Source organism: Trachurus trachurus, assembly GCF_905171665.1.
Source record: "Trachurus trachurus genome assembly, chromosome: 1".
NCBI lineage: Eukaryota > Metazoa > Chordata > Actinopteri > Carangiformes > Carangidae > Trachurus > Trachurus trachurus.
This window is the reverse complement of record NC_139891.1, coordinates 33,734,524-33,757,178: the sequence shown is the minus strand read 5'-3', so window position 1 is coordinate 33,757,178 and position 22,655 is coordinate 33,734,524. Positions and strand designations below refer to the sequence as shown.

Sequence of the window (22,655 nt, the reverse complement as noted above, 5' to 3'; positions counted from 1 at the left end):
TCACAATTAAGTTCATCAGCTTTTCTATGAGTTGTATCCTTAACCAATAACTGAACTCTCATTTATTGATCCTCATGTGCCAGAATGAGACAAAAAATTCATTAGTGTTTTCTGTCTGCAGTCTGTTACCTCATTCATTCTTTATGATTGGTTGGTATGATGCTCATCCTCATACGTTATTGATGCTCACAGACAAAATCTCTCTCTTCCCCTCCAGGAAGGTCAGAGATCAGGCAGGGGAGAGACTCAGCAGCTTTAAACCTGTAAATCCTCTCGTTGTCACCTGTACACAGGTGAAGGTAACGGCTGCACAGCTGCACCAATGGGAGGCCAGTTTATGAAAGGTAATGTCTCAGTCCTCCACTGACATTACATCTCATTACACATAATTATGTGGAGGATGGAGAGCAAAGACGCTTCAAATTTTACAATGATTATAATAAACTATCTACAGTGAATTTGATAAAACAGGCTCTTTAATTGGGACTTGACAGTGAAACTGTTGAAGGAACTTTATTCAAGTTTAGTCTGTTGCTTAAAGCAGAAATAAGCGGAATATTTGTGTTAATATAAGTCTTAAATCATTATATCTTCCGACAGCAATCACTTCTATAGAGTGTTTGGTCTGAAACACGGGTCTGTCAGTCACTCTGCTCTGCTGTAAGCCGAGGAGAAAACTTTCCTTGTATCCTACAACCTTTATCCAATGAGGAGAGAGAACGGCATGAAGGGGCGGTCCTCTCTGTGTGTGCAGCCAAGGGATGCGCGTGAATGTGGTGACGTAGGGACGAGTGCGGGGACTGCTAACTCCATCTGCTGACAGGAAGTTAGACAAAACCACCGGATCGCTTACTTCTGCTTTAATAATAAAACATAGAAAGATAAAAGATGAGATGATATTAAAAAAAAACAGCAACAACAGTAAACAGTAAAATTATCATTGTAACATCATGGTAAAGTAAAATACTTGGAAATGTATGAATGTTTTGGAAAGAGCTGTTTGGTTCGCTTTAAACCGACCATGGTTAGCTTTCTGGGAGAGTCTGCTTCGTTTGTCCCGGTGTGTGAAAGCTCATCTGAACTCCGGTGAGGAACAAACAAGCAAACTCTGGTCCACCTGAAAACGTAAGCAAGTAAAACCCTGGTACAGTTTGTATGCAGTGTGAACGCTCAACGGACCAAAACCCCTCGTAGTCCGTCATCGATCGTGCACTGCCTGTCCAAAAAAAAAGTCACACATTCTAATGTTGTGTTGGACTCCTTTAGCTTTCATTTCAGCGCACTCTTGATGTGGCATCGTTTCAATAAGCTTCTGCAATGTCACAACATTTATTTCCGTCCAAAGTTGGATTTATTTTTCAAAGATTCCCAATGGGGGGAAGGTTCTGGACTCTGTGGTCACATTGGACCACGTTTCTTCCTTGAAGATGATGGTTCCCCGCTATCCTTTCAGTCTTTAAAGGGACTACGAGGACTTTCAGAAGGTGTTTTCACACTACATTTCCCATGAGCCTCTGCGCGCTCGTGAAATTCTTGGACCGGTACACGATGGACGACAGCGAAAACATTTGCCAAGAATGTTTTCAATAATCAAGAATGAAAGTCGGAGGTTCGAAGACGATCAGATACCGTCGTAGTTCCGACCATAAACTGCGATCCCGCTGGGCATCGTCCGGGAAAACAAAACTAGGAAATGCTGGGCGAGTCGACCACTAAATAATATCAAAATAACGATAAAGACAAAACGATATATTTATCGAAAATGGACCCATTAACAAGTGTAACAACGTAGATTCATCCACATTAATATGAGACTCTTTTATAACCAAATACAAACTTCTCGTTGTCCCTTTAATAATGCGTCGGACAGTTCTTAACCCAATTTTAATAGTCTCAGAAATCTCCTTAAATGCTCCTTCTGATACTTGCTTGATGCCATTAATTTGACCCTTCTGAAACAGATGAACATCTTCTCCACAACCACAGGATGTGTCTTCCAATATGGTTATTTAAGAACCTATCTAACCCTCAGTTAGGGTTAGATAGGTTGAAACATAGCTGAAACACAATTATCCAATGGGAAGCTCTGACCTATTAACATAGTTAAATCCAAGTGGTGACTTTTTTTATTGGACGGGCAGTAACACAATCTCCAAAACAGATGGTGATGGAGGTAACCGTGGTTCTATGAATGATAATCAATCAACACGCCACCGAATGTGCTCCATGTTTGGGAGGATTTCCCCTCCTACTATGCCCAGTCGGTGAGTGCTCCCTTTCGACTGGACTTGGTTATTTGTCCAGTTGCTTTCGATTTAAAATTCCTTTGAGATACTATGACCTGGACAAATGAGAATATGCACAGGCTTATCCAGAAAGTTGGTTTCGATTCAGAAACGGCAGCGTAAAAGCAGAACCGAAGCAAATGAAGAACGCCCCCCAATCGAACCCGAGTCCTTTTGGTCATACATTAACTAAACACCCATTTCAAATAGCCTCTTTTGCCTTTACCCTTAACAGTATGAACTCCTAATGCATGTCATCAAATGTCAACTTCAATCTTCAAATCGACTTCAAACACATTAAAATAACAGATTTTAACACATAAAAGTGACAGTTTGTCTCCATTGATTTAAAGTGATTAATCGGTTGTCTAATAGTGTGATGTCAGTGGATAAATTGATTGAAATGAAGCCGTTGTGCTTCAACATAATACAGTTTCAGACGTTATAACATCTTCCCTTCCACCTGCGCTTGAATGAAATATTTCTTTGTGTGCTGAAGTTGTAAAAATCCCATCAGGAGAGTAGCTGCCGCCGCTTCACGTCATCACTTCATCACATTAACACACTGATGTTTTTACTGTCGTCGCTCATTCAGTCATCAGACTCTGTAAATCTGATGTTTCGCTGCAGAGACTTTGAATTGATGCGTTTGAGACAAAAGCATCTGCTCCGTCCTTCCAGAAATCAATTCAGACGCGTCTGCAATAAAAGCTCCCCCCCCCTCATACCCCCCCCCCCCCCCACCGCTGCCTCAGAAAGCTATTATGGCCCCAGAAATAAGAGGGGTCCACCCCCCTGGAGATGTCAACATCTCGTTCCTCCCTTTGTTGCAGATTATCGCCGAGTGACTCATTCAATTCAGCCGCACAAAGGAGGCAGCCGGGCTTCGCCTGTGGCCAATTTGTTTTCCATCACTTCTGAAGAGCGGCTGGTTAAATTAACCTGTCACACCGAGTCTGTGGGGAGAAGACAAAGTGAGGCCACGAGCAATAATCACTCATGTATGGTTGGTAAATAAAAAGCTGGAGAAACTCCACTGCCCCTCCAGTCGCCACCACCGCCGCCGCCGGTCGTTACACTGCAAAACAAAAAAACGCCAAATCAAATCTGTTACTCAAGAGGGAAATGTGATTACACTCCACCACAACAACCACAACCACAGGACGGACTGAAGAAACCGCAATGTAGCGACGAAAACGATGAAGAAACAAAAGAGCAAATGTCCGTTTTTCACCTTATTCAACCACCTGGAGGGTCTAAAGTTGTTCTTGTCTCTGCTTCTGACCAGTTCGTCAGTGATTTAAGTGTCTGGCAGCAGGACTCGCAGCTTTGATATGAAACGGTAAAAACTCATTCATAAACCGCCCCCGCCAAAAAAAAATACCAAAAATGTTCACAGCTCCAGGCCTCTGAAATGAGAAGGATTTGCAGCTTTGCCTCCTCTGTGGATTTTGGATTATTTTTGGCTCCTTCTTTCACCAATTACAGTACAGTAGGTTTATGTTTTTGGTGGCTTTTCCCCCCACCATGTCCCCGATGATTCAGATTCCTATTTTTTTTCTTTTTTTTTTCTTTTTTAATATCCTCCTTTCACTCTCTCTTTTTTTCTCTCTCTCTCTCTCTCTTCATCTCTCTCTCTTTTCCTTGGTAATATGGCAATCACAAAAGCTGAAGCCAGCGTTTCTGTGGAGATTTAAAAAAAAAAAAAAAAAAAAACCTCAGCCAGGCTCCATTTGAATTTCAAAGCCTTGCCAGTGAATTCATAATAGACTTCTGAGTAAGCTCTGTGGCAGCTTATGGCATTCCAGTTATGCCAGTCTCATAAGAGCCCCCCCCCCCCTTCCCCTCCACACACACCAACACCACCAGCACCAACCAACCATCAAACAACCCAAGTTCCTGCAGCAGCTTTGGTGAGCTGGTTTGGCACCGGAAGAAAAAAAAAAGAAAAAGGAAAAATTATCACATTGAACACACAGCAGAAACTCCCCACGCGTCTTTTTATTTCACATTTATTGCTCCGTCTCTCCACAAATTGTTTCTCCTCCTCCTCCTCCCTCCTTCCTCCCCCCTTCCCCCTGGAGCTTCCCGGTCGGATGCTTCAGCCTGATCACGATTTCCTCTCTCTCTTCTTTCCTTTCCTTTCCTTCCCTTCCTCCCTCTCTCTGTCTCTCCTCTCTCTCATCATGTCCTTGCAGCCTTAGGCTCTTTTCTTCTTTTTCGAGAGAGATAGACAGACAGAAACCAGGAGAGGAGGTAAAAAGAGAGAGAAAGAGAGATAGAGAGATAGAGAGAGAGAAAAAGGCTGCCGTCACTGTAGGTGCCGGCTCCTCCGCTACTGCTGTCACTGAATAGATGTGAGTTCACTCCGGGTGCTGCTGTGTGTGTGTAGTGTGTTTGTGTGTGTGTAAGTGTGTGTGTGTGTGTTTGTGTAAGTGTGTGTGTGTAGTGTGTGTGTGTGTGTGTTTGTGTAAGTGTGTGTGTGTGTGTGTGTGTGTGTGACTGGGGGTGGTGGTGGTGGCGTGGGAGGAGTCTGAGTGCTGTTATTTGTAAAAGCTTTTGATGGATGATTTGCTCTGTGTGTGTGTGTGTGTGTGTGTGTGTGTGTGTGTGAGATAGAGGGAGTGAGGGAGTCCCCCCCTTTCTTTTCCTTTTTTTTTTTTTTCTAGTGGCTCACTGTTCAGCGCACAATGACTCAATGAAAAGTGGAGGGGAGAGGAGAGGCGAGCACACTGTACGGCTGCAGGAGAGAGAGAAGGAGGGAGCAGAGAACACACAGAGTAGAAGAAGGAGAAGAAGAAGCAGTTGGAGGAAGCTCTGAAGCTGAGGAGAAGAATAAGTAGAAGAAAAAAGAAGGAAAAGGAGGAGGAGGAGAGGATATATACTTGTGTTTTTTCTCTCCTCTGTGTCTGAGAGAGGCCACTCTGGGATCAAGTGGCAGCCGTTGAGTCTGAGCTGAACTTCACCTGCTGCTGCTGCTGCTGCCGCCGCCGCTGCCTCTTCAAGCATTTCACTCTGAGCACTTGAGGCTTTTTTTCCTCCACTTCTTCTCTTTTTTTAATTCATTTTTAAAAGGAGGCATCACCAATAGTGGTGGTCACTCACTCACTCATTCATTCACTCTCAGACTCAGTCAGTCAGTCACTCAGGAAGAGGTTTGTATCTGCAGCGCCGCAGGATCAGGATGCCTGCTGGGAGAAGAGGACGGGACGGAGCGGCGGCGGCAGTGGCCCCGAGCCTCCTCCACCTGCACCTCCACCTCCTCCTCGTGCTGCTGCTGCTGGTGGCGGTGGCGGTGGGAGGAGGCGGAGGCGGTGGCGGCGGCGTGCAGGCGTGCCCGGCCGCCTGCGCCTGCCTGGGCAACACGGTGGACTGTCACGGCCTGGGGATCCACGCGGTGCCCAGAAACATCCCCAGAGCCACCGAGAGGCTGTGAGTAGTAGGCATGATGCACTTAGTATACCCACGTGTGTGTGTGTGTGTCTGTGTTTCTGTGTGTGTGTGTGTTTCTCTGTACCTGTGAGGACCAGACGCTGACAGACGAGGGGGGAATCCTTCAAAGTGACGGCACATCGCTGCCGCACTTAAAGGGATAGTTCAACATTTTGGCATATTGCGAATTGGCCCATTGCCATAATCCCTATAGTCATAGCAGTAGGTTCGTTGCCTTTAATTGTTGGTGCAAGCTATTTTTTAGAACGGCAGAGCAGAGCCGCGAGCTGCTCAGAGCTCATGGGATTTCTTGGTTTCCCTCATCAAACTCATAAACTCAAATACACAATCCGACAACTCCAAAACGCTCTGGTGGACAAGTTGTGACCTGCTCATTCACCACGCTATGAGATAATAACACAACGTTACCAGACAGAGTTGTTTTAGAGGGAAATTCATGCAAAAACCACTGATGTGCGTTTCCGTCGGGGGCAGTTTTTCGGCAAACAGTCTCTGCATTTGCATGAGCCTCCGTAGCGTAGCTCTGAGCAGCTCACGGCTCTGCTCTGCCGTTCTAAAAATAGCTTGCACCGACAAATTAAAGGTAACGAACCTACTGCTATGACTATAGGGATTATGGCAATGGGCCAATTTGCCAAAATGTTGAACTATCCCTTTAAAGGAGCACGACGCAGCTCAGATGTGGGTTTATGGTTTATGGTTTATAGGTCAGAGAGTGAAGGTCCTCACACGTATAATGAAACATGCACACGTTTGTATTTGTCTGAACAAGATGGATGTGTGTGTGTGCGTGTGTGGAGGAGGGAGTTTCTGTGTGTGTGGATTTGCAAATTAGTCTGTAGTGGGAATTTAATTATCAGTGTGACTCACCCAGTGTGCAGTTAGTTCATACTATCAGTGTGTGTGTGTGTGTGTGCGTGTGCGTGCGTGCTTTGTGTCATTTCTTTCTGCCGCAGTGTCTCGTGCTTATTCAAGCTCTTTACCAGTTGTCTGTTTAACTTCATAACACACACACACACACACACACACACTTTGACTCTCTACTTGATCCCCAGGATCCACACTGCTGCTCTGCGGCATCACTGATTTTTTTTTTTCCTGTCGCAATTTCACACTTAATTGTTCTTAGATTTACTCACAATCTCCATAATCAACAAACTGTATCTAATTTAATTAGTAGCCTACGTGCGGTTCCTCTGGAGCTCTTCCTCCTCATGAATTCCTACTTTTATTTTGACTATGTAACATGTTACTGTCCCTGCTCACTTTATAAGGGACACCCACAACCTAATAACCATACAGTTCAACAGCTCTAACACATATTCTGTGTTTATGAAGCTCATAAATTTAAGACTTAAAAGATTTAAAAGGTTAAAAGGACTGTGTTTCAGTCAAAAATGTGATTATTACCAAGGTTGCAGGGAATTGATATCAATATTAGGGAGCAACAATATTCAGATATACCTCATGCATACATAAACACACATTTTTTGCAATAGTCCCTCAAATATAGTAAGTAAAAAAAAAAGAAAGAAAGATAAAAACCTCAAATGAATAATGACACATTGTTTTCAGATTGGATCAAACCTATGCAGGGCTCCAGGCTGCCCCTAAATGGCGGCATTTTGCCCCCAAATTGACTCAAAGAATATCAAATCTGTCATTACAGGTGTCATGACAAATGTGAATAGTTGATTTACGGTGTGCACCCTGAATTTTTTTGCTTGCCTTCCTGAAATTTTAAATTGGGGGGCCACTGTGCTCATAGTTAAAAATGTTAGTGTATATAGAAATGAGATCAAACCACAAACTGGACGAACAACAACACTAACGTTATTTTTCTCCATTGGATCAAACCATTGACAGGACGTCATTCCTAAATGAAACCAGACAGTTTGTTGTTCACCTGCAGAGTCTTCTCATCGGCTCTTATCAGACAAGACAGACTGATACAGAGACGACGGAGAGAGAGAGAGAGAGAGAGAGAGAGAGAGACTGGAATCAGGCCATTCATTGATTACTCTTCCTCCTAATGTCTGTAAACGTTCACATTAGAAATACTTCTCAACACAATACCATCCAGTTCAACATCGCTGCCAACAACAACCTCTTGTCTTACACCTGTCGTCACATTAACACTTTTCTAACAAACTAAAAATGATCATCTCTATTTTTGCTATTATCATATTATTATCGTCGCTATTGAGTCAGATTACCTTTGTTTTACAGGTGCACCTAATAAAGTGAACTGAGACAGTCGTATAACTAGAAGAGACAAATGATGACGTCAGTCTAAACCCAAAGCACCAAGCTAACTAAAGTCTTTTATACTCTCTGCTCCCAGATGTCGCAGATCCAATTTTCGTGTGACTTTGAGGAACGACTCGTGTTCCTGTGATTAAAAAGTAGATGTTTCTAACTCCTTCTCGCTGCCCTACTGATCTAATTTACATGACACTTGTAGGAGTCACACACACACACACACGTAGCATTGTTCCCTTCATTTCCAACCAGTCTCGTCCACGTACCGTACCAGGTTCATTTCAGTTTGCAGTTGCCTCCCTTTTCCAAAGATGTCTGAAGGAGCCAGAGAAGCAAAAAGCAGCCGATCGATAAACCTTTTCTCTCAAGATGCTTTATATAAAGTTGCTGCGCAGCATCCCGGTCTCCTGATGACACTGTTGTTGTCTTAATTGGCTTCTCTTCTGCAGAGTTTCTGCTTGTGTCAGTGCAAACCAGCGACTCCAGAAACCTCCCATGTGTAACAATGATCTACTGCAGCTGACTGAAAGAACCGGTTGTTTCACAATTTACCAGTTCATTATAAAAATAAGGAAGATTAATGTATAAAAAAAAACACAGGAGCATAGAAAGTGAATCTTGTATTGGAGGTTTCTCCCAACAACTAAAACCATGTCCATGTGGAGTGTGTGTGTGTAAATAAGGAAACACTCTATGTGTTTGTTAAGTGTACTGTACTGTATGTGGCTCTCAGCGCAGGGCGAACATGTATGTTTTTGTATATTGTGAGCATGTGTGTGTGTTTATTTCAGCTTCTAGAGTGCCTTTGCGTGTGAATAATTGATGATTGTCAGGGGTGCCAGCAGAGACACATTATCCTCCCTCCTCTCTGGGTCACTGTAGCGTGGAGGATGTTTTCCCCTCTGAGGCTGATAGCTTTATGATCGGGGACGGGGGCTCGCGCTGCTGGTCAAAGAGAAATGGCCTGGAAAAAACTGTGAGGCTGCAGACCCACTTGTCCATTTGTCTTTTTACATCGCTGAGAGGGTAGCTGTTTGGTTGTTTTTTTCCCTGCGGTAATGGTTACTGACAGTGGAGGGTAATAAGAAAAATACAGTGTCTGTTGTCGCCGGTGTAGATATAGAGACAGAGTACAGTTACAGTATCACTGACGGTAGTGTAAGTGGTGGTAAAGGGGGATAGGTTTTCTCCCATGTCTGTTACTACAAGGTTTACACAAAAACTATTGAACCAATTTGCACTGAACTTGTTGGAAGGATGGTTCATTGGTCAAGAACATGTTCAGTTTTGGTGCAGATGGTTTATGTCATTTGATATTGGTGTTGTCATCCTGGTATGATCAGGTAAAAATGTGTATCAGCTGTGGAGTCGTTATAGATTCTGCATTGAGGACTTATGAGGTGTGAGAAAAATACTTTTCTTTAGCTAAGTCGCCAGTTTACTGCCTAGCGTACTTATGCTGTGTCTCAATTCGAATACTTCCATACCAACACCAAAAGCTTCCCAAGCGTCAAAAACGCTCGAGGGTGGGCTTCTGACAAGACAGCTTCCAAAATGGCAAATATTTTCAGCCGCTTTGGTCGCTCGTCACGTGATTGACGTCAAAGTTTGATGGCGCTGGTCATTGGGGAGCCGAAGGACAAAAAAAAAGAAAAAAAGGCAGCCAAAGAACGTCTCTATTCTGACAGGTTGCTGCCAAACCGCGTCATAGCTAATTACCCTAAAGTTAACTGGGGCTCAACTTCTCATCTGGTGACGCTTTGGAAGCGCGGTGACGGCAGTTGAAGCTTTGGTCGCTCAGTGTCGCCGGGCTCTCATTGAAAATGAAATGACTTCCAGCGTTTCGACGCTTTGGAAGCTTTTGGTGTGAACGCACAGTAAGTATTTTGAGTATGTAAGTGCGTCTCACTTCACAAGTATGTCAAAATGCAGTGTACTACTGTAAGAACCCGGATGGTTCGCTCAAAACGGTCCAAAAGTTGAGTGTGGAACGATGGACACTTACACACCCTCAGTGATCGCTGTCGTGGCTGCATAGCGGAGTATAACATGTAAATCAACATACCGGTAGGCCAATGTTTTCCACCGGTAAGAGGAGCTCCACCTTGCCTACGTAACCAGGTACCGCGCACACAAGCAACAAAAAGAAAAGGACGAGTAAGGCGTTCATGATCACTAATTGAAATAACAAACAAAACGAGCCGGTAGATGTGTTGACAGGCGATAATAGCGGTCCAAAAAAAGAAGAAAACATTGGCAACCGTTGCGATCGTTAGGTCCGGTGAGTGCCCAACAACAGTATTATATTTGAGACGACACTAACTGTCGAAATTTGGGCACTGCATACTGTATATAGTATACTACATTACAGTGTACTCGTGGAAGTATTCGAACTGAGACACAGTAATAGTCTCAAATGAGATTGAGCATTGGATTGACCATATTCATCTCCAAATTCCAAGAGGTGTGACCAACAGATGCAGATCAAAACGCCTCTGAACGCAACTGGACAGATGTTAAACCAGTCGGAGTGACGATCCAGATGATGTATGCAGAGTGACGGAAAACTAGTCAACAAATGTAGTTGTTGTAGTTTGCAGGAGCGATGGCGTCTAAGGACTTCCATGGGTTTTTTGCAAAGAAAATCTGAGAGTATTTGGAGTCTACAGGCGCTTTTTGACCAACCTTACTTCTCTGTTGTCATCGCATTAAGCCCACCTTTGTAAATGATTGGTTCCCCAGTTTTCGGGGCAATTGAAAGTCGACCTCAGCAGCTTCTTCTCCAGGTGGACCTACCTGCAAAGCGAAATGAAATCGCTGGCAGCTTTGTCTGTGTTCACGTATGCTACCAGTTGAACAAAGTCAGTTAGTGAAGTCTGTGAATGAAGCTGATCACACAGGATGTGAGAAATCCCAGGTGGAGTTGTCTCACATGTCTGGTGGTCAAATAAAGTCATGAATACAAGGCGCTGTTGTCAGTAACTGACAGACTGACTCTTTTGCAGCATGCATGTGTTTTATAGATCAAGATCATGGGTTTGAGGAGGTCGAGTGTTTTACTTTATAATCTTTTTTAAGAAATAAAAAAAACACGGGAAAAGAACAAAAATAGGAACAAAGAGATTAGAAAAAACATTCTCTGGGGTTTCTTTCACAAAGTAAAGACCAACATCTTGTTTTTGCTTTCAATTCGTACATGTTTTGGCACATTTCCTCTTTGATCAGGCTAGTTTACCAGTTCTTCCTCTCATCTGTGCCTCCTGATGAATGGAGATGAAATTCACATTTATCTTAGATGCAAAACTATTTTCCATGTTTCTTTCTGATGTTTTGATGAATGTTTCCCACAGGGTCAGTTTATACAAATACCTCTAAAAAGCCTTTGATGATGTGTCATTCAGGTAGTTTTTTGTTTTTTAGTCTCTGACAAAGCTGTTATTTACTTAAAAATACACAGATCACGCTATCAGCTGTTTTCACTGTTTCTATTTCATGGTCAAGAGCTGCATCTGTTACAGATGAGGTCTGTGGATCATCTGCAGGAGCTGGCACATTGTGTCTGGAAACATGAATTACTCCTTAGTTTTTTAAAGGTGTCGGCACCACAGACTAAATTTTGTTCAAATGTTCAAATGGGTTTTTTTTTAATTGGAAATGGAAATGTCAAACTGTCGACAGGGAAACCAAACACTGGTGGAAAAATCAATTTGTTATTTGTGTGAACTGACCCTTTAAAGAGAATAAGACCTACACCAGAGACTGACCAATGACCTGCTACCCCGTCCATGTAAACATAGCCACTGTGACCTTTTGACCTCTGGATTGTCTCCCACCAGCCACCGTCCTGTGGACTCAGACGGTCGCTCTCTGCCCGGCAGTGGAGAGGAGAGACTCATTAAACAGCTATTTGTTAAAGGGCTTGTCGCCCAATTAGCATGTAAAGTGATCTGACTGTGACTGTGTGTGTGTGTGTGTGTGTGTGTGTGTCAGCTGGACAGCTAGCCACTGGGGGAGAGAGTGTGTGTGTGTGTGTGTCTGTGTGTGTGTTTGAGAGACAGAGAGGTAGATTGTGTGTACAGTATTCCCTGGGAGACAGCTGGCAATAAGAGGGTCATTTATCAAGGTGACTGCACCAGTCCAACTAAACACCCCCTCCTCATTGGATTGTCATGGCAACGCTGAAAAATGGATGCCCCTATGGGCCCTGATGAGCGTGATTATTTGAACAGAGAAAAGAGGGAAGTGTTAGAGAAAGAGAGTGGAGATCTGTGAAGATGAGTTCAGTCGTTTGTTGGTGCGTGTTGGACGAGTCGTTAGTGGTTTCAGTTTCTTTCCCCCCAAGACCAAATCAGTTCAAACTGTTTTCCACCCAGATTGTATTAGATTGTATCCTGCTCAACCAGAAGTTTTATTATTTCCTGCTCCTCCAACATACAAGACACTCAGAATTAAAGTTTAGAGTTGTAAATCACAAGATATCATATTATATGGAGACAATGGACAAGAAATAGATATGATTTTGAACTGATTCGGGTACCAGTGATCGATATGAGACTATATCATCTGCAGACTTAACACATTCACTTCCATTCATATCAAATCACAGAAAACAACTAAAATATCATTTGATGTTTATATCTCATCTCAACCAGAGATTAGAATTAAAAAATGGACCTCATGTTGAGTATAAAGTCCTACATTTTAATATTCACAGTCTATAAAAGAAAACTGAAATAACATTAACGTTCTATTTGTTTATATTAAAGCAGGATTTAAGCGGGAGCCTTACTCAAATTTTGATTTTTGTAATTAGCTACACACGTCTTTGCAAATGAAATATGAAAATGTAGCAGATACTTATCACTCAGATGTGCCCGGGGAGTTTCAAAATGAAGGCACATCTTACAAATTTTCATTTTGGATCAATGCTGTTGTTTATCAATCGCAGTAGATTGGTGTGTCATTACAGTTCTAGTAAATGACTGCACGGCACGACTGAGAGCAGATTGAGACCTGTTAGGACATAACACTTCCTCTAAATAAGTCAAAAGTCAGAGCTGCAGCCTCTTCAGTGGCACAGACCGTCAGTAATGATGGATGTCACTTACATGTTTCTGAAAAACGGTTTGGAAGTCGTCGCTATCCGACTCTGACCAACGTCCTAGCTAATCCACAAATGGACAAAGGAGGAGTCAAAGTTCAAGGTCAGGCTGAAGTCACGTTGTTGTGGACGTGATAAATCAGGAACACCCAGAGGGAATTTAATTACATCTGGAACAAACATTCACTCAGACTCCAATTTGATTTTGGCGGTCAAGGGTCAGAGATCAACTTCACTGGGACATCATATTGTTCTCTAAAAGCTCCATTGGGTGGGAAGTTGACTGGTTGGTGGAGCGATACGACAATGAGGTGGTGATTTTTATGCATCTGGTTATTAAATTATCAGTCAAATTTCTTGTTCCATGATGCAAAGTCATAAAAAACTTTTGCTGCAGGTCTGTAAAGTCCTCGTTTACTTTCTTCTTTCTGTCTGAACCTTCAACGAACCCAACGCACGAAAGCTTCAAACACCCAAACACTGTCGGCATACCAACAGGAGAGAGTGTGAGAAAGTGCAGGTCGAAGTCTGTGTATGACTGATGTTTAATCTTTGTGTGTGTGTGTCGTGTGTGTAGTGTGGCATCTGTGCAGAGTTCCTGGAAACCCACAACTCAAACATAAACAACTGACTCAGCGACAGAGATGCTGCTAATTGAAATAACACGCTCAGACCGTGTGCCTGTTTATTTCCCTGTCTGGATGCATCATTATATAAATTGGGCATGAAACATTGAGAAAAATATTAATCAAGCTGTGTGTGTTTAAACCCTACACAGTGTGTGTGTATGTGTCATTATGTGTAGCCGCCAGTGAGGGAGCTAATTGAGCGTGATGCGTTGGGCAGAAAGTGGGAAACTGAGGTGCTGCGTGCACACAAACACACACGGTGTCTCAGGTTTTTGTCACTTGTGAGGACTTTTGCATCGAGTTAAGTTAAAACACACAGTGAGAACCAACAAACCAAACTCTGTTTTAATTATCAGGCACCACAGGAGGTTGGTTTTCTGAAGAGCTGACGTGCAGAAGTTAAATTCTGAGCTGCTGAATCTTCATTTAATTCGTTCAACAACTGTGACTGCAGGGACATCACGTGTGGTTTTTTTAATACCCGAGCATTAGAAAAACTCAGCAGTAACTTATCTTCCCCAAACTGCCCAGGTTACTGTGGATAATCCACAGACCTCCCCGTGAACATTTCCCACCGGGAACTTGGAAACTGTCCACAGCGTTTCTCTGTGGATTATCCCCAGTAACCTGGATACTGTTTCTTGAAAGACGGGGCTGTAGTCAAGTTTTTTTTTAAAGTGAAGAGTTTTTCTGACTAAACTGCTCTCAGCTCAGTGAGACGGAGAAACTTCAAACCTTCAGAAACTTTGTGAAAGATCTTGATACCTCCAGCTATTAAAATGTAGATAGATACTCAAGAGTTTAGTGGCTGAATTCGTGTTCTTCTGAATTAGTCTCTTCACTTTCATTATTTCACTACACACACACACACTGTTTCATTACCAGCGACTGCCACCTCAGCTTCTTTCACTGCCTCGCTCTCTCTCTCTCTCTGTCCATCTCTTATAATCATCTTACCAGTTCCCCTGCAGCTCCTCAGTGGGAGACATGCTGCTAATGAAGTGTCATTAGTCCTGAATGTGTGTGTGTGTGTGTGTGTGTAATTGTATGTGTGCACAGCCGCTAATGTTAGTTACATCTACTGTACCGCACCTGGGGGGGGAGATGGGATGGTGAGAGTGAAGAGAAGGAGGAGGAGGAAGGGAGAGTTGTTTCAGGCTGTCAGGGGAAGAGGAGGTAAAGGGGAGGTCAGGGTGAGGATGGAGGAGTAAGGGATGACAACAGATGTGACCAGTCGACAAAGATGTGGCTCGTTGTAGCCGCTCTCTCGTAGACTGAACTGGAATAAGATCTGGTCTGGTCTTTGGATCACCAGCTGTGCCAGCTCCCTGAAACTGGACGCACACTGCGATTTTGACCAGATTTTTTAGCCACACGACTCGTAGAGTTTTAGGCCGAATTTCAGCTATGTCGTAGGCTCATAGCCTGGCTAGATTGAGATTCGGTCTGGGAACCACCCATTAATTTTTTCATATTTGAGGCGTGGTTTATGAAAGCCCAGAACTGTTTATTGGACACTACAAATGTCTATCCAATGCGTCTGTACGTAGCTTATAGCCAATCATATCAATCATACCCGATGACGTATGTAGAGCGACAGAAATCCGATGAGAAAAAAAAGCTAAACGTTGCCCTTTTTTCAAAATAAACTTGCGGTCTAAACTACTTAAAACACTTTTTTAATGCTGCATCGAAAGGTAAAGCGTCTGCTGCCATGTTGGATCGACAAGCTATCAATAAAGTCGCTTCGGTGTGTCGTTATCTTCCCCCGTTCTGTGATTGGCTCCCTCGTTGAGGAAAAACTGGGTCCATGGTTTCCAGGCTGACTTGCAGAGCGAATAAAATCGTGCGCAAGGCAGCGTGGGTATACCCAGGCTAGCTATCTTGTTGAAGCAATATCGTTGAAGCAGAGCAATGAGTCGATTCCTGAACGTCCTTGTCCCTTTTCTCACGGCGAGAAGTGGCAAACAAAATGCCTGGAAACGCCATGGTGATACAAAGCTGGATGGAAAATATGGAGGCCGGGTTGATGGAGCTGTGGCAACAGCTGCTTCCTGTTTGATGTTTCTGATGTGAACAAGAGACGAAGCCACCGCCTCTTTTTGAGAGGATTCGGCAACAAGACTGAACAAACTATCAGAAGCTTCCTTTACCTTGTTGGCACTGGTGCTCAACAAGTTGTTTTGAGCACATAAGTCATGAGCTTTGGTGTCAGATCGTTGAGGATTTACTCGTAGAGTCGGAGTTGCAAGCAAACGACAATATTTATAAAACAGTACAGTGTGTGCCCAGGTTCACCATTGTGTCCGAAGGGGCTATTTAACAATATGGACCCTTATTCCACAAAAACATTGAAAAGGCCCTTGGTTTTAATAGTTGTACTGAGCGAAAACACATTATTTCAAGTTTATGTGAGTATTTGTGAGCTTATGTGACCAGCATACAATGAATCTTGGAATAGGTTGAGTCGGGACGGACCCACCCACTGGATCCTTCATGTCCCAGGACAGAAACAGGATGGTCTAGTCACGCTGCTGTGATGCAACTGGCCTTCATATGCAGCCTGTGAATTATGACACAGCTACTATGACTGAAGTGTTATAGAAATAACAAAGAGAGAAAGGGGGGGAAAAAAGAGGTGACGGCGCAAAACTAAGATTGCTTTTACATCTGCAGTGCAGTCTTGCGTTGACTCGGTCACATTTCACAAAATTGGTTCTTTAAGACAGATTGAAATTAATCAATAAAAGCTGCCTCTAGTTTTCTTTCCGTGTCAGGAAATGACTTTGTTCTGAGCTGCAGAAAATTCGCTGCCACTCATGTATCGAGCATCTGGGTGGGATATTGGTCAAAACCTCGGTCCAAACGAAGCACCCCGGGGCCGACTGGAAATGACCCGAGAAACCTCCCGCTCGGTAACATCTTGCACTGATTGCTCCGTTCTCATATGACCAAGCAAAGAATGAAACCACCCCGGGGTTGCACAGCAACACAAATCATCTGAGGGGGTATTAGAAAGGGTTGTTGGAGAGCGTTTGAAGCAGTTAAAACGAAATTTGTAGATTTCTGTCCTTGAGGTTTTTCTCTTGCTGTGAATAATGACTTTTAATGCAGCATTACATAAAATATTGACAACAGTGATCTCTTGAATTAGGGTTATGGTCCAGTTTGGTGCCGTCACAGCTTCAGTTTTAGTTTGTCCAGAGTGAACGTACAGAAAGTTGACAAAACTCACTCATTCACTTTTAGTAAAATTGTAGATTTGTGATGGTGTGTGACAATATTTCAGTTGTGTTGTGTTTTGGTGTCTGCAAAGCTTTTATTAAACACATTTTATTTTATTTTTTTAGCTCTAGTAACAACAGGTCAGTGTCAGCCAATCAGTTATTATTCTATTAATATAGAACCTAGAGCTGCTTTATAATCACACTACACATGGACATCTACCTTTATACTGTATGGAGCTTTAACACAAACATCTACCTTTATACTGTATGGAGCTTTAACACAACCATCTACCTTTATACTGTATGGAGCTTTAATACAAACATCTACCTTTATTTTGAAGGAGCTTTAGCACAAACATCTACCTTTATACTGTATGGAGCTTTAACACAAACACCTACCTTTATACTGTATGCACCATAGACATCAATAGCATTAAAGCTAACCTGATTTAATTTACAGTTTACAGAAAATATCTTAAATGTAATTTCAAAAGCACATAGACATCTACCTTTGTACTGTATCAGACCTGAGAGCTGTTTCTGATGCAGTTCTGAGGTAAAAATTCACAAAATAGAAATGAGGCCATACATCAAACACCAGCAGACAAAAACCAGCTACACAGAAAATAAAAAAACCTGCAGCTTCAACCGCAGGTGGCACGAGTTATTAGAGCTGCAGCAGGTAGAGTATCAGTGTGTGGGTGGAGCAGATGAAGCCGGTGCTTCACTTCACTGTCACTGAGCTGTTGTTTACTGCACAGTTGTTGAAGCAGAGAGGTGTTGTGTTTCTTTGTGTTTATTTAGACCAGTCCAGACAGTAGATCACTGCACCGTCTCTGTCTCTAATGGCCGTGTAGTGTGTGTTTGTGTGTGTCTGTGTGTGTGGGGGGGTTCATCTTGATACCTCCCTCCCTGGTCCATGCATCCTGCACAGATGCTCAATTGATTAGTACAATAAGATGAGCCAGTATTGATCTGCCACTTCCTCGCTCAGATGTATCCGATGTGAGGTTTTGTTTTTTTCCAGAGGCTTTTTAAAAGAGAGATATGGATGGAAATGGAAGTGCCAATCTTTATACCCGACCACTCTGACTTTTATCACATCCTTTCTCTTCAGTATCTGTTGTTGTTATCATCATATACAGACTTGGACATTGGATGTGATTGACATATTGATTCATTGGATTTATTTTAAATGTTTTATCCTGAATGTTGAAACCAGAGATAATAATGTGTTTTATGAAAACAACCAAAAAGACACGTATGTACTGATTTCTAGAAAGAAGCTATGATACTTCCTGTTGCAGCAAAGGTTCAAGATTAACTTTTTTTTCCTCACAATTTCTATTTGACGGTTTGATTTGATGTTTTTCAGTGTTTCTTTCCGTATTATGCTGGAAAATGTAGAATTTCCCAAAGCCCAGTCTGACGTCTTAACGCAGTGGCTCCCAATCAAGATTCGCCAACTCAGATATTTTTATATGCTGCATTTTATTTGAGCTCGATTTGTGTGGTGTTTTCAATCATAATTTGAAAAAGAATAATGGTTAAAAAATGTGTTTTTATCAGTCATTTATCATTTATCTCTTTTTTTTTTATCAATTACTAGAAATTTCAGGCGACCCCATTTGAATTTCAGGCGACCCAACACGGGGTCCCGACCCCAAGGTTGAAAAACACTGTCTTCACATGTCTTGTTTTATTTGACTAAGAAATATATTTTCATGATTTAAAAAAAAAGACTTCAAAATCGTGTATTTTTGCGTGTTTCATATTCCTACTTGAAGTGAACAGTTGAAGCATCATTCATCATCGCCGTCTTCCTCTTCGGGGCTCGGCAGCTCTTCATAATTAGCACTGAGGGCTGATACGGAGCTGTGTCCACTTTACTGTACGTCTTTTATGTTTCTTTTCTTTTCTCTCAGTCCACATGAAGTATCTAATCATCTTAGCGGACCCTCCTCTCCTCTCCTCTCCCTCCATGTCATCATCTAGCAGTGGAGAGCGGAGCTGAGCGGATCAACTGCTGCCTCACTGCCCACTGAGGCTCTGATTGAATGTGTGTGTGTGTCTGTGTGTGTGTGTGTGTGTGTGTGTGTGAGACGCGTTCTGCTTTAATGAGCTATTGTTTGGCAGAGTCGCCACTCGAGGGGGAGTCTGTCGCTCCGCTGACCCCTGACCCCGCCATGCTGCACAAAACTCAATTAACCACGCCTCATCAGGCCGCTGCTTGTGTTGCTCTCTTTCCCCCCTCCAGTGTCTTTTTCCAACAAAGACAAATGTTGTGGAGCGTTTGTTTTTTTTTGTTTTTTTTTTGGTCACCATCAGTGTGTGTGTGATATTCTCCAGCCTCTAGCCTCCATACATTCTCCTACAGCGTGTGAAAATGTTATCGCCCCGCCGCTGTAGTACGTCTCTCTCCGTGCTGACGCTTGTCCTGCCCGTGCAGTCTACAGTAACTGTCGGGCTGATTTCACACACATCCAGCGAATGATTTTGGACCCCCCGCCATGACCCGTCTCCATCCGTCCTTCCCTCCTTCCCTCGCTCGCTCACAGCCAATCCCCTCCCTTGTGCAGCCTCCTCCTCCTCCTGCTCCATCTTTAGACCTCCAGAAATGGTATTTTCCTTCCAGCTGGATGAGATCTTTTCACCTTCAGACATTTTCTAGTGTCACTTGGCTTGATGCTAATGTAGCGGTTTGTCACGTTACCCAGAACAACATTTACTTTTACATTATTTTTAGGGAAGAATGTGATTGGTATGTGGAGCAGGTTGTTTTAGCCAATATTTAAAAGGGATAGTTCAACATTTATTGGCAAATTGGCCCATTGCCATAATCCCTATAGTCATAGCAGTAGGTTTGTTACCTTTAATTGTCGGTGCAAGCTGTTTTTAGAACGGCGGAGCAGAGCGGCGAGCTGCTCAGAGCTACGCTACGGAGGCTCATTATGGGATTTCTTGGTTTCCTTGACAACAATATCAAAACAACATGCACCGACAATTAAAGGTAATTAACCTACTGCTAAAACTATAGGGATTATGGCAATGGGTAAATTTGCTAAAATGTTGAACTATCCCTTTGATACACAAGCTTCTGAATCTGTTTTACATCCATTTGGGTTTTATTCTGTGGGCGAAAATGAAAATAAGTGAATATTCTTTCATTGCAGTAGTGTTCATCTTCACTAACAGATCTGTGAAGTCCCATAGTTTCACCACTCGCCAGGTTTTCATTGGGGTAAACCTGACATACTCGCTTTTATACGGTATTATCACTTGTCTCTGCTCTGCGTCCTTGGTGTATCATGCTTTCATCCATTATGAAGCCGACCAATCAAAGATCTGCAGCAGCCGGAGGAGAAACACTTTCTCTGTGGAACCTGTAGCTCTTTGGTTCTTGGAAACAAACTGATTCATCGATCAATCAGGAAAAACGGCAGAACTAGCAAAACTGGAAGTTCTCAAGGAAGACGTTCTGGGCCCTGGTTAACCACAAACAGGATGTCGTTTTTTATTCCTGCAGGTACACAGAGTCTTTTTAGTACTTCACTGCCTTGTAGAGATGCAAAGTGAAACTGTCTGGGGAAACAAAAAGTTGGAGTTTCATCCTAAAAAGAGAGAGACATTTTGGAAGATTCAGTTTCCCCCCAGTTGGACGACTCATGCCTTGTTTTGTCCAGATACATTTCTGTATAAATACACAGTGGTTTTGTCTCTTGTCTTGTGCGCTGTGAAAATCAAACCGGTGAACCTTGTAGAAACTGCAGAAGAGAACGGACGGTTTCTTCATTTTTCTCTGCACGACAGCGTGCGGCTCACAAAAACAATGTATTTCCCGAAATTGAAACCAAAGTCTCGATCTTAACCCCAAACAAAAACCCTTCTTCTTACTCAAAGTGGCCGTGTCACTGTATCCACTGTCCAAACACAAAAAGAGGAAAACCTAGAGAGAGAACCAGCAATTATGCGTCCCTGTTGTTCACTACAACCTGTCCTTTAAAGGAATAGTTCACCAAAAAATGAAAAATGATGAATACTCCGGAGTAGTTTTTTATTCCTCAAAGTGCATCTGGAGACCCGGGAGGCCGGTTTGTAGTCCAACGAAAACTTTATATGAGAGTAATAGGGCCCGATGCAAAAACGTCCATAAAACTACACAAAAACAATTTAATATTCGTCCACACTGCTTGTCCACTGCAATCCAAGTGTCCTGAAGGGATATAGTCCAGAGTTTACTGGAAACAACGTCATTTAGGACATTTTGACAGCCGAAACAGTCCTGTATTAAATTTGCCTGGATGCACGCGGATGTGACCGGACTTGCCTAGTTTCCAGTAAACTCTGGACTATCTCCCTTCAGGACACTTGGATTGCCGCAGGCGAGTGCGGTATGGAGGAATATTTAATGTTTTTTTTTTGTGTAGTTTTATGGACGTTTTTGTGTCCGGCACGATGAACGTGAGAGCGCGCCCCAGGCAAATTCAATACAGGACTGTTTAGGCTGTAAAAATGTCCTAAATGACGTTGTTTCCAGTAAACGATTGTAGCGATTGTTTTCTCCCCCCGGGATGATGACGAAGGTTGGCCGGCTGACCAGCTCTGCAGACCGGTTGCTGCCGAAGTCCGGACTTCGTTAGGCTGTAAAAATGTCCTAAATTACGTCGTTTCCAGTAAACTCTGGACTATCTCCCTTCAGGACACGTGGATTGCAGTGACGAGCAGTGTGGAGGAATATTAAATGGTTTTTGTGTAGTTTTATGGACGTTTTTGTGTTGAGCCCTATTAATCTCATATAAAGTTTTGATTAGACTACGAACCGGCCTCCCAGGTCTCCAGATGCACTTTGATGAATAAAAAACTACTCCAGAGTATTCATCAGCATGAGGGGGAATTTCATTTTTTGGTGAACTATTCCTTTAACTGGAATATGGAGCAAACAGTGAAGGAAAACACACACCTGGAACAGATGAAAAACAACAAACAACATGAATCTGAGATGTTTGTGTCTCGGTTTTTCTGTCTTTCCAGGTGTTTTTTTGTGTTTTTTTTGGACGTCGGTTCACACACCTGAACCACAGCTACCACGCTGTCTCTGTCTCTGTCTCTCTCTCTGTCTCTCTCTCTCTCTCTCTGTCTCTCTCTTTCTTTTACATGGGACAGGACAAGGTCACACGCTGCTCCACCCTTTACAGTAGTACAGGAACATGACACTCTTCTACACACACACACACACACACATACACACAGACAGGTGCGCGCACACGGCTCAGTTTACCTCTGCTTCCACAAAGCCTCGTGGGAAGAGTGACATCATCCCTTCTCTTTCTTCGCAGCTGTCAATCAACGTAGACAATGAGGTCATAGGGTTAACCCCCCCCCCTCCTCCGCGGCCGCGTTGAAAGGAGCGAATATCACATAACACACAAACCACAGCAACAGTTCATACCTGCAGCGTGTTTACAAAACGAGAGGAACGAACAGACTCGTCGATGTCTGAGAGAGTTCTGCAGCTTTGAGCTCATTTATTGTAAAAAAATATATAAATATATATATAAAAGACAGGTTTTCCTCAAAGTGAACTTAAACTCTCTCTGCAACAATGTACAGATACTTTTACATGATAAAATGAGTCAGAAGTGAAAGAATTTGACTTTTGGGAGAATCTAGTTTTATGTTGTTTTTTTTTCTTTTTTTT

General features: G+C 43.0%; 1 protein-coding gene across 1 annotated transcript in view; it reads left to right on the top strand.

Annotated features, from left to right (window-relative positions):
• Window positions 1-5,469: 5,469 nt before the first annotated feature.
• Window positions 5,470-22,655, top strand: part of LOC310988354 (slit homolog 1 protein-like) — a gene marked incomplete at both ends in the record, with an annotated part of 117,545 nt that continues 100,359 nt past the window's right edge. The window contains one exon of the mRNA XM_083974911.1: window positions 5,470-5,717. Within this exon, the coding sequence (XP_083831037.1) occupies window positions 5,470-5,717 (248 nt within the window). The remainder of the gene's footprint in view (window positions 5,718-22,655) is intronic.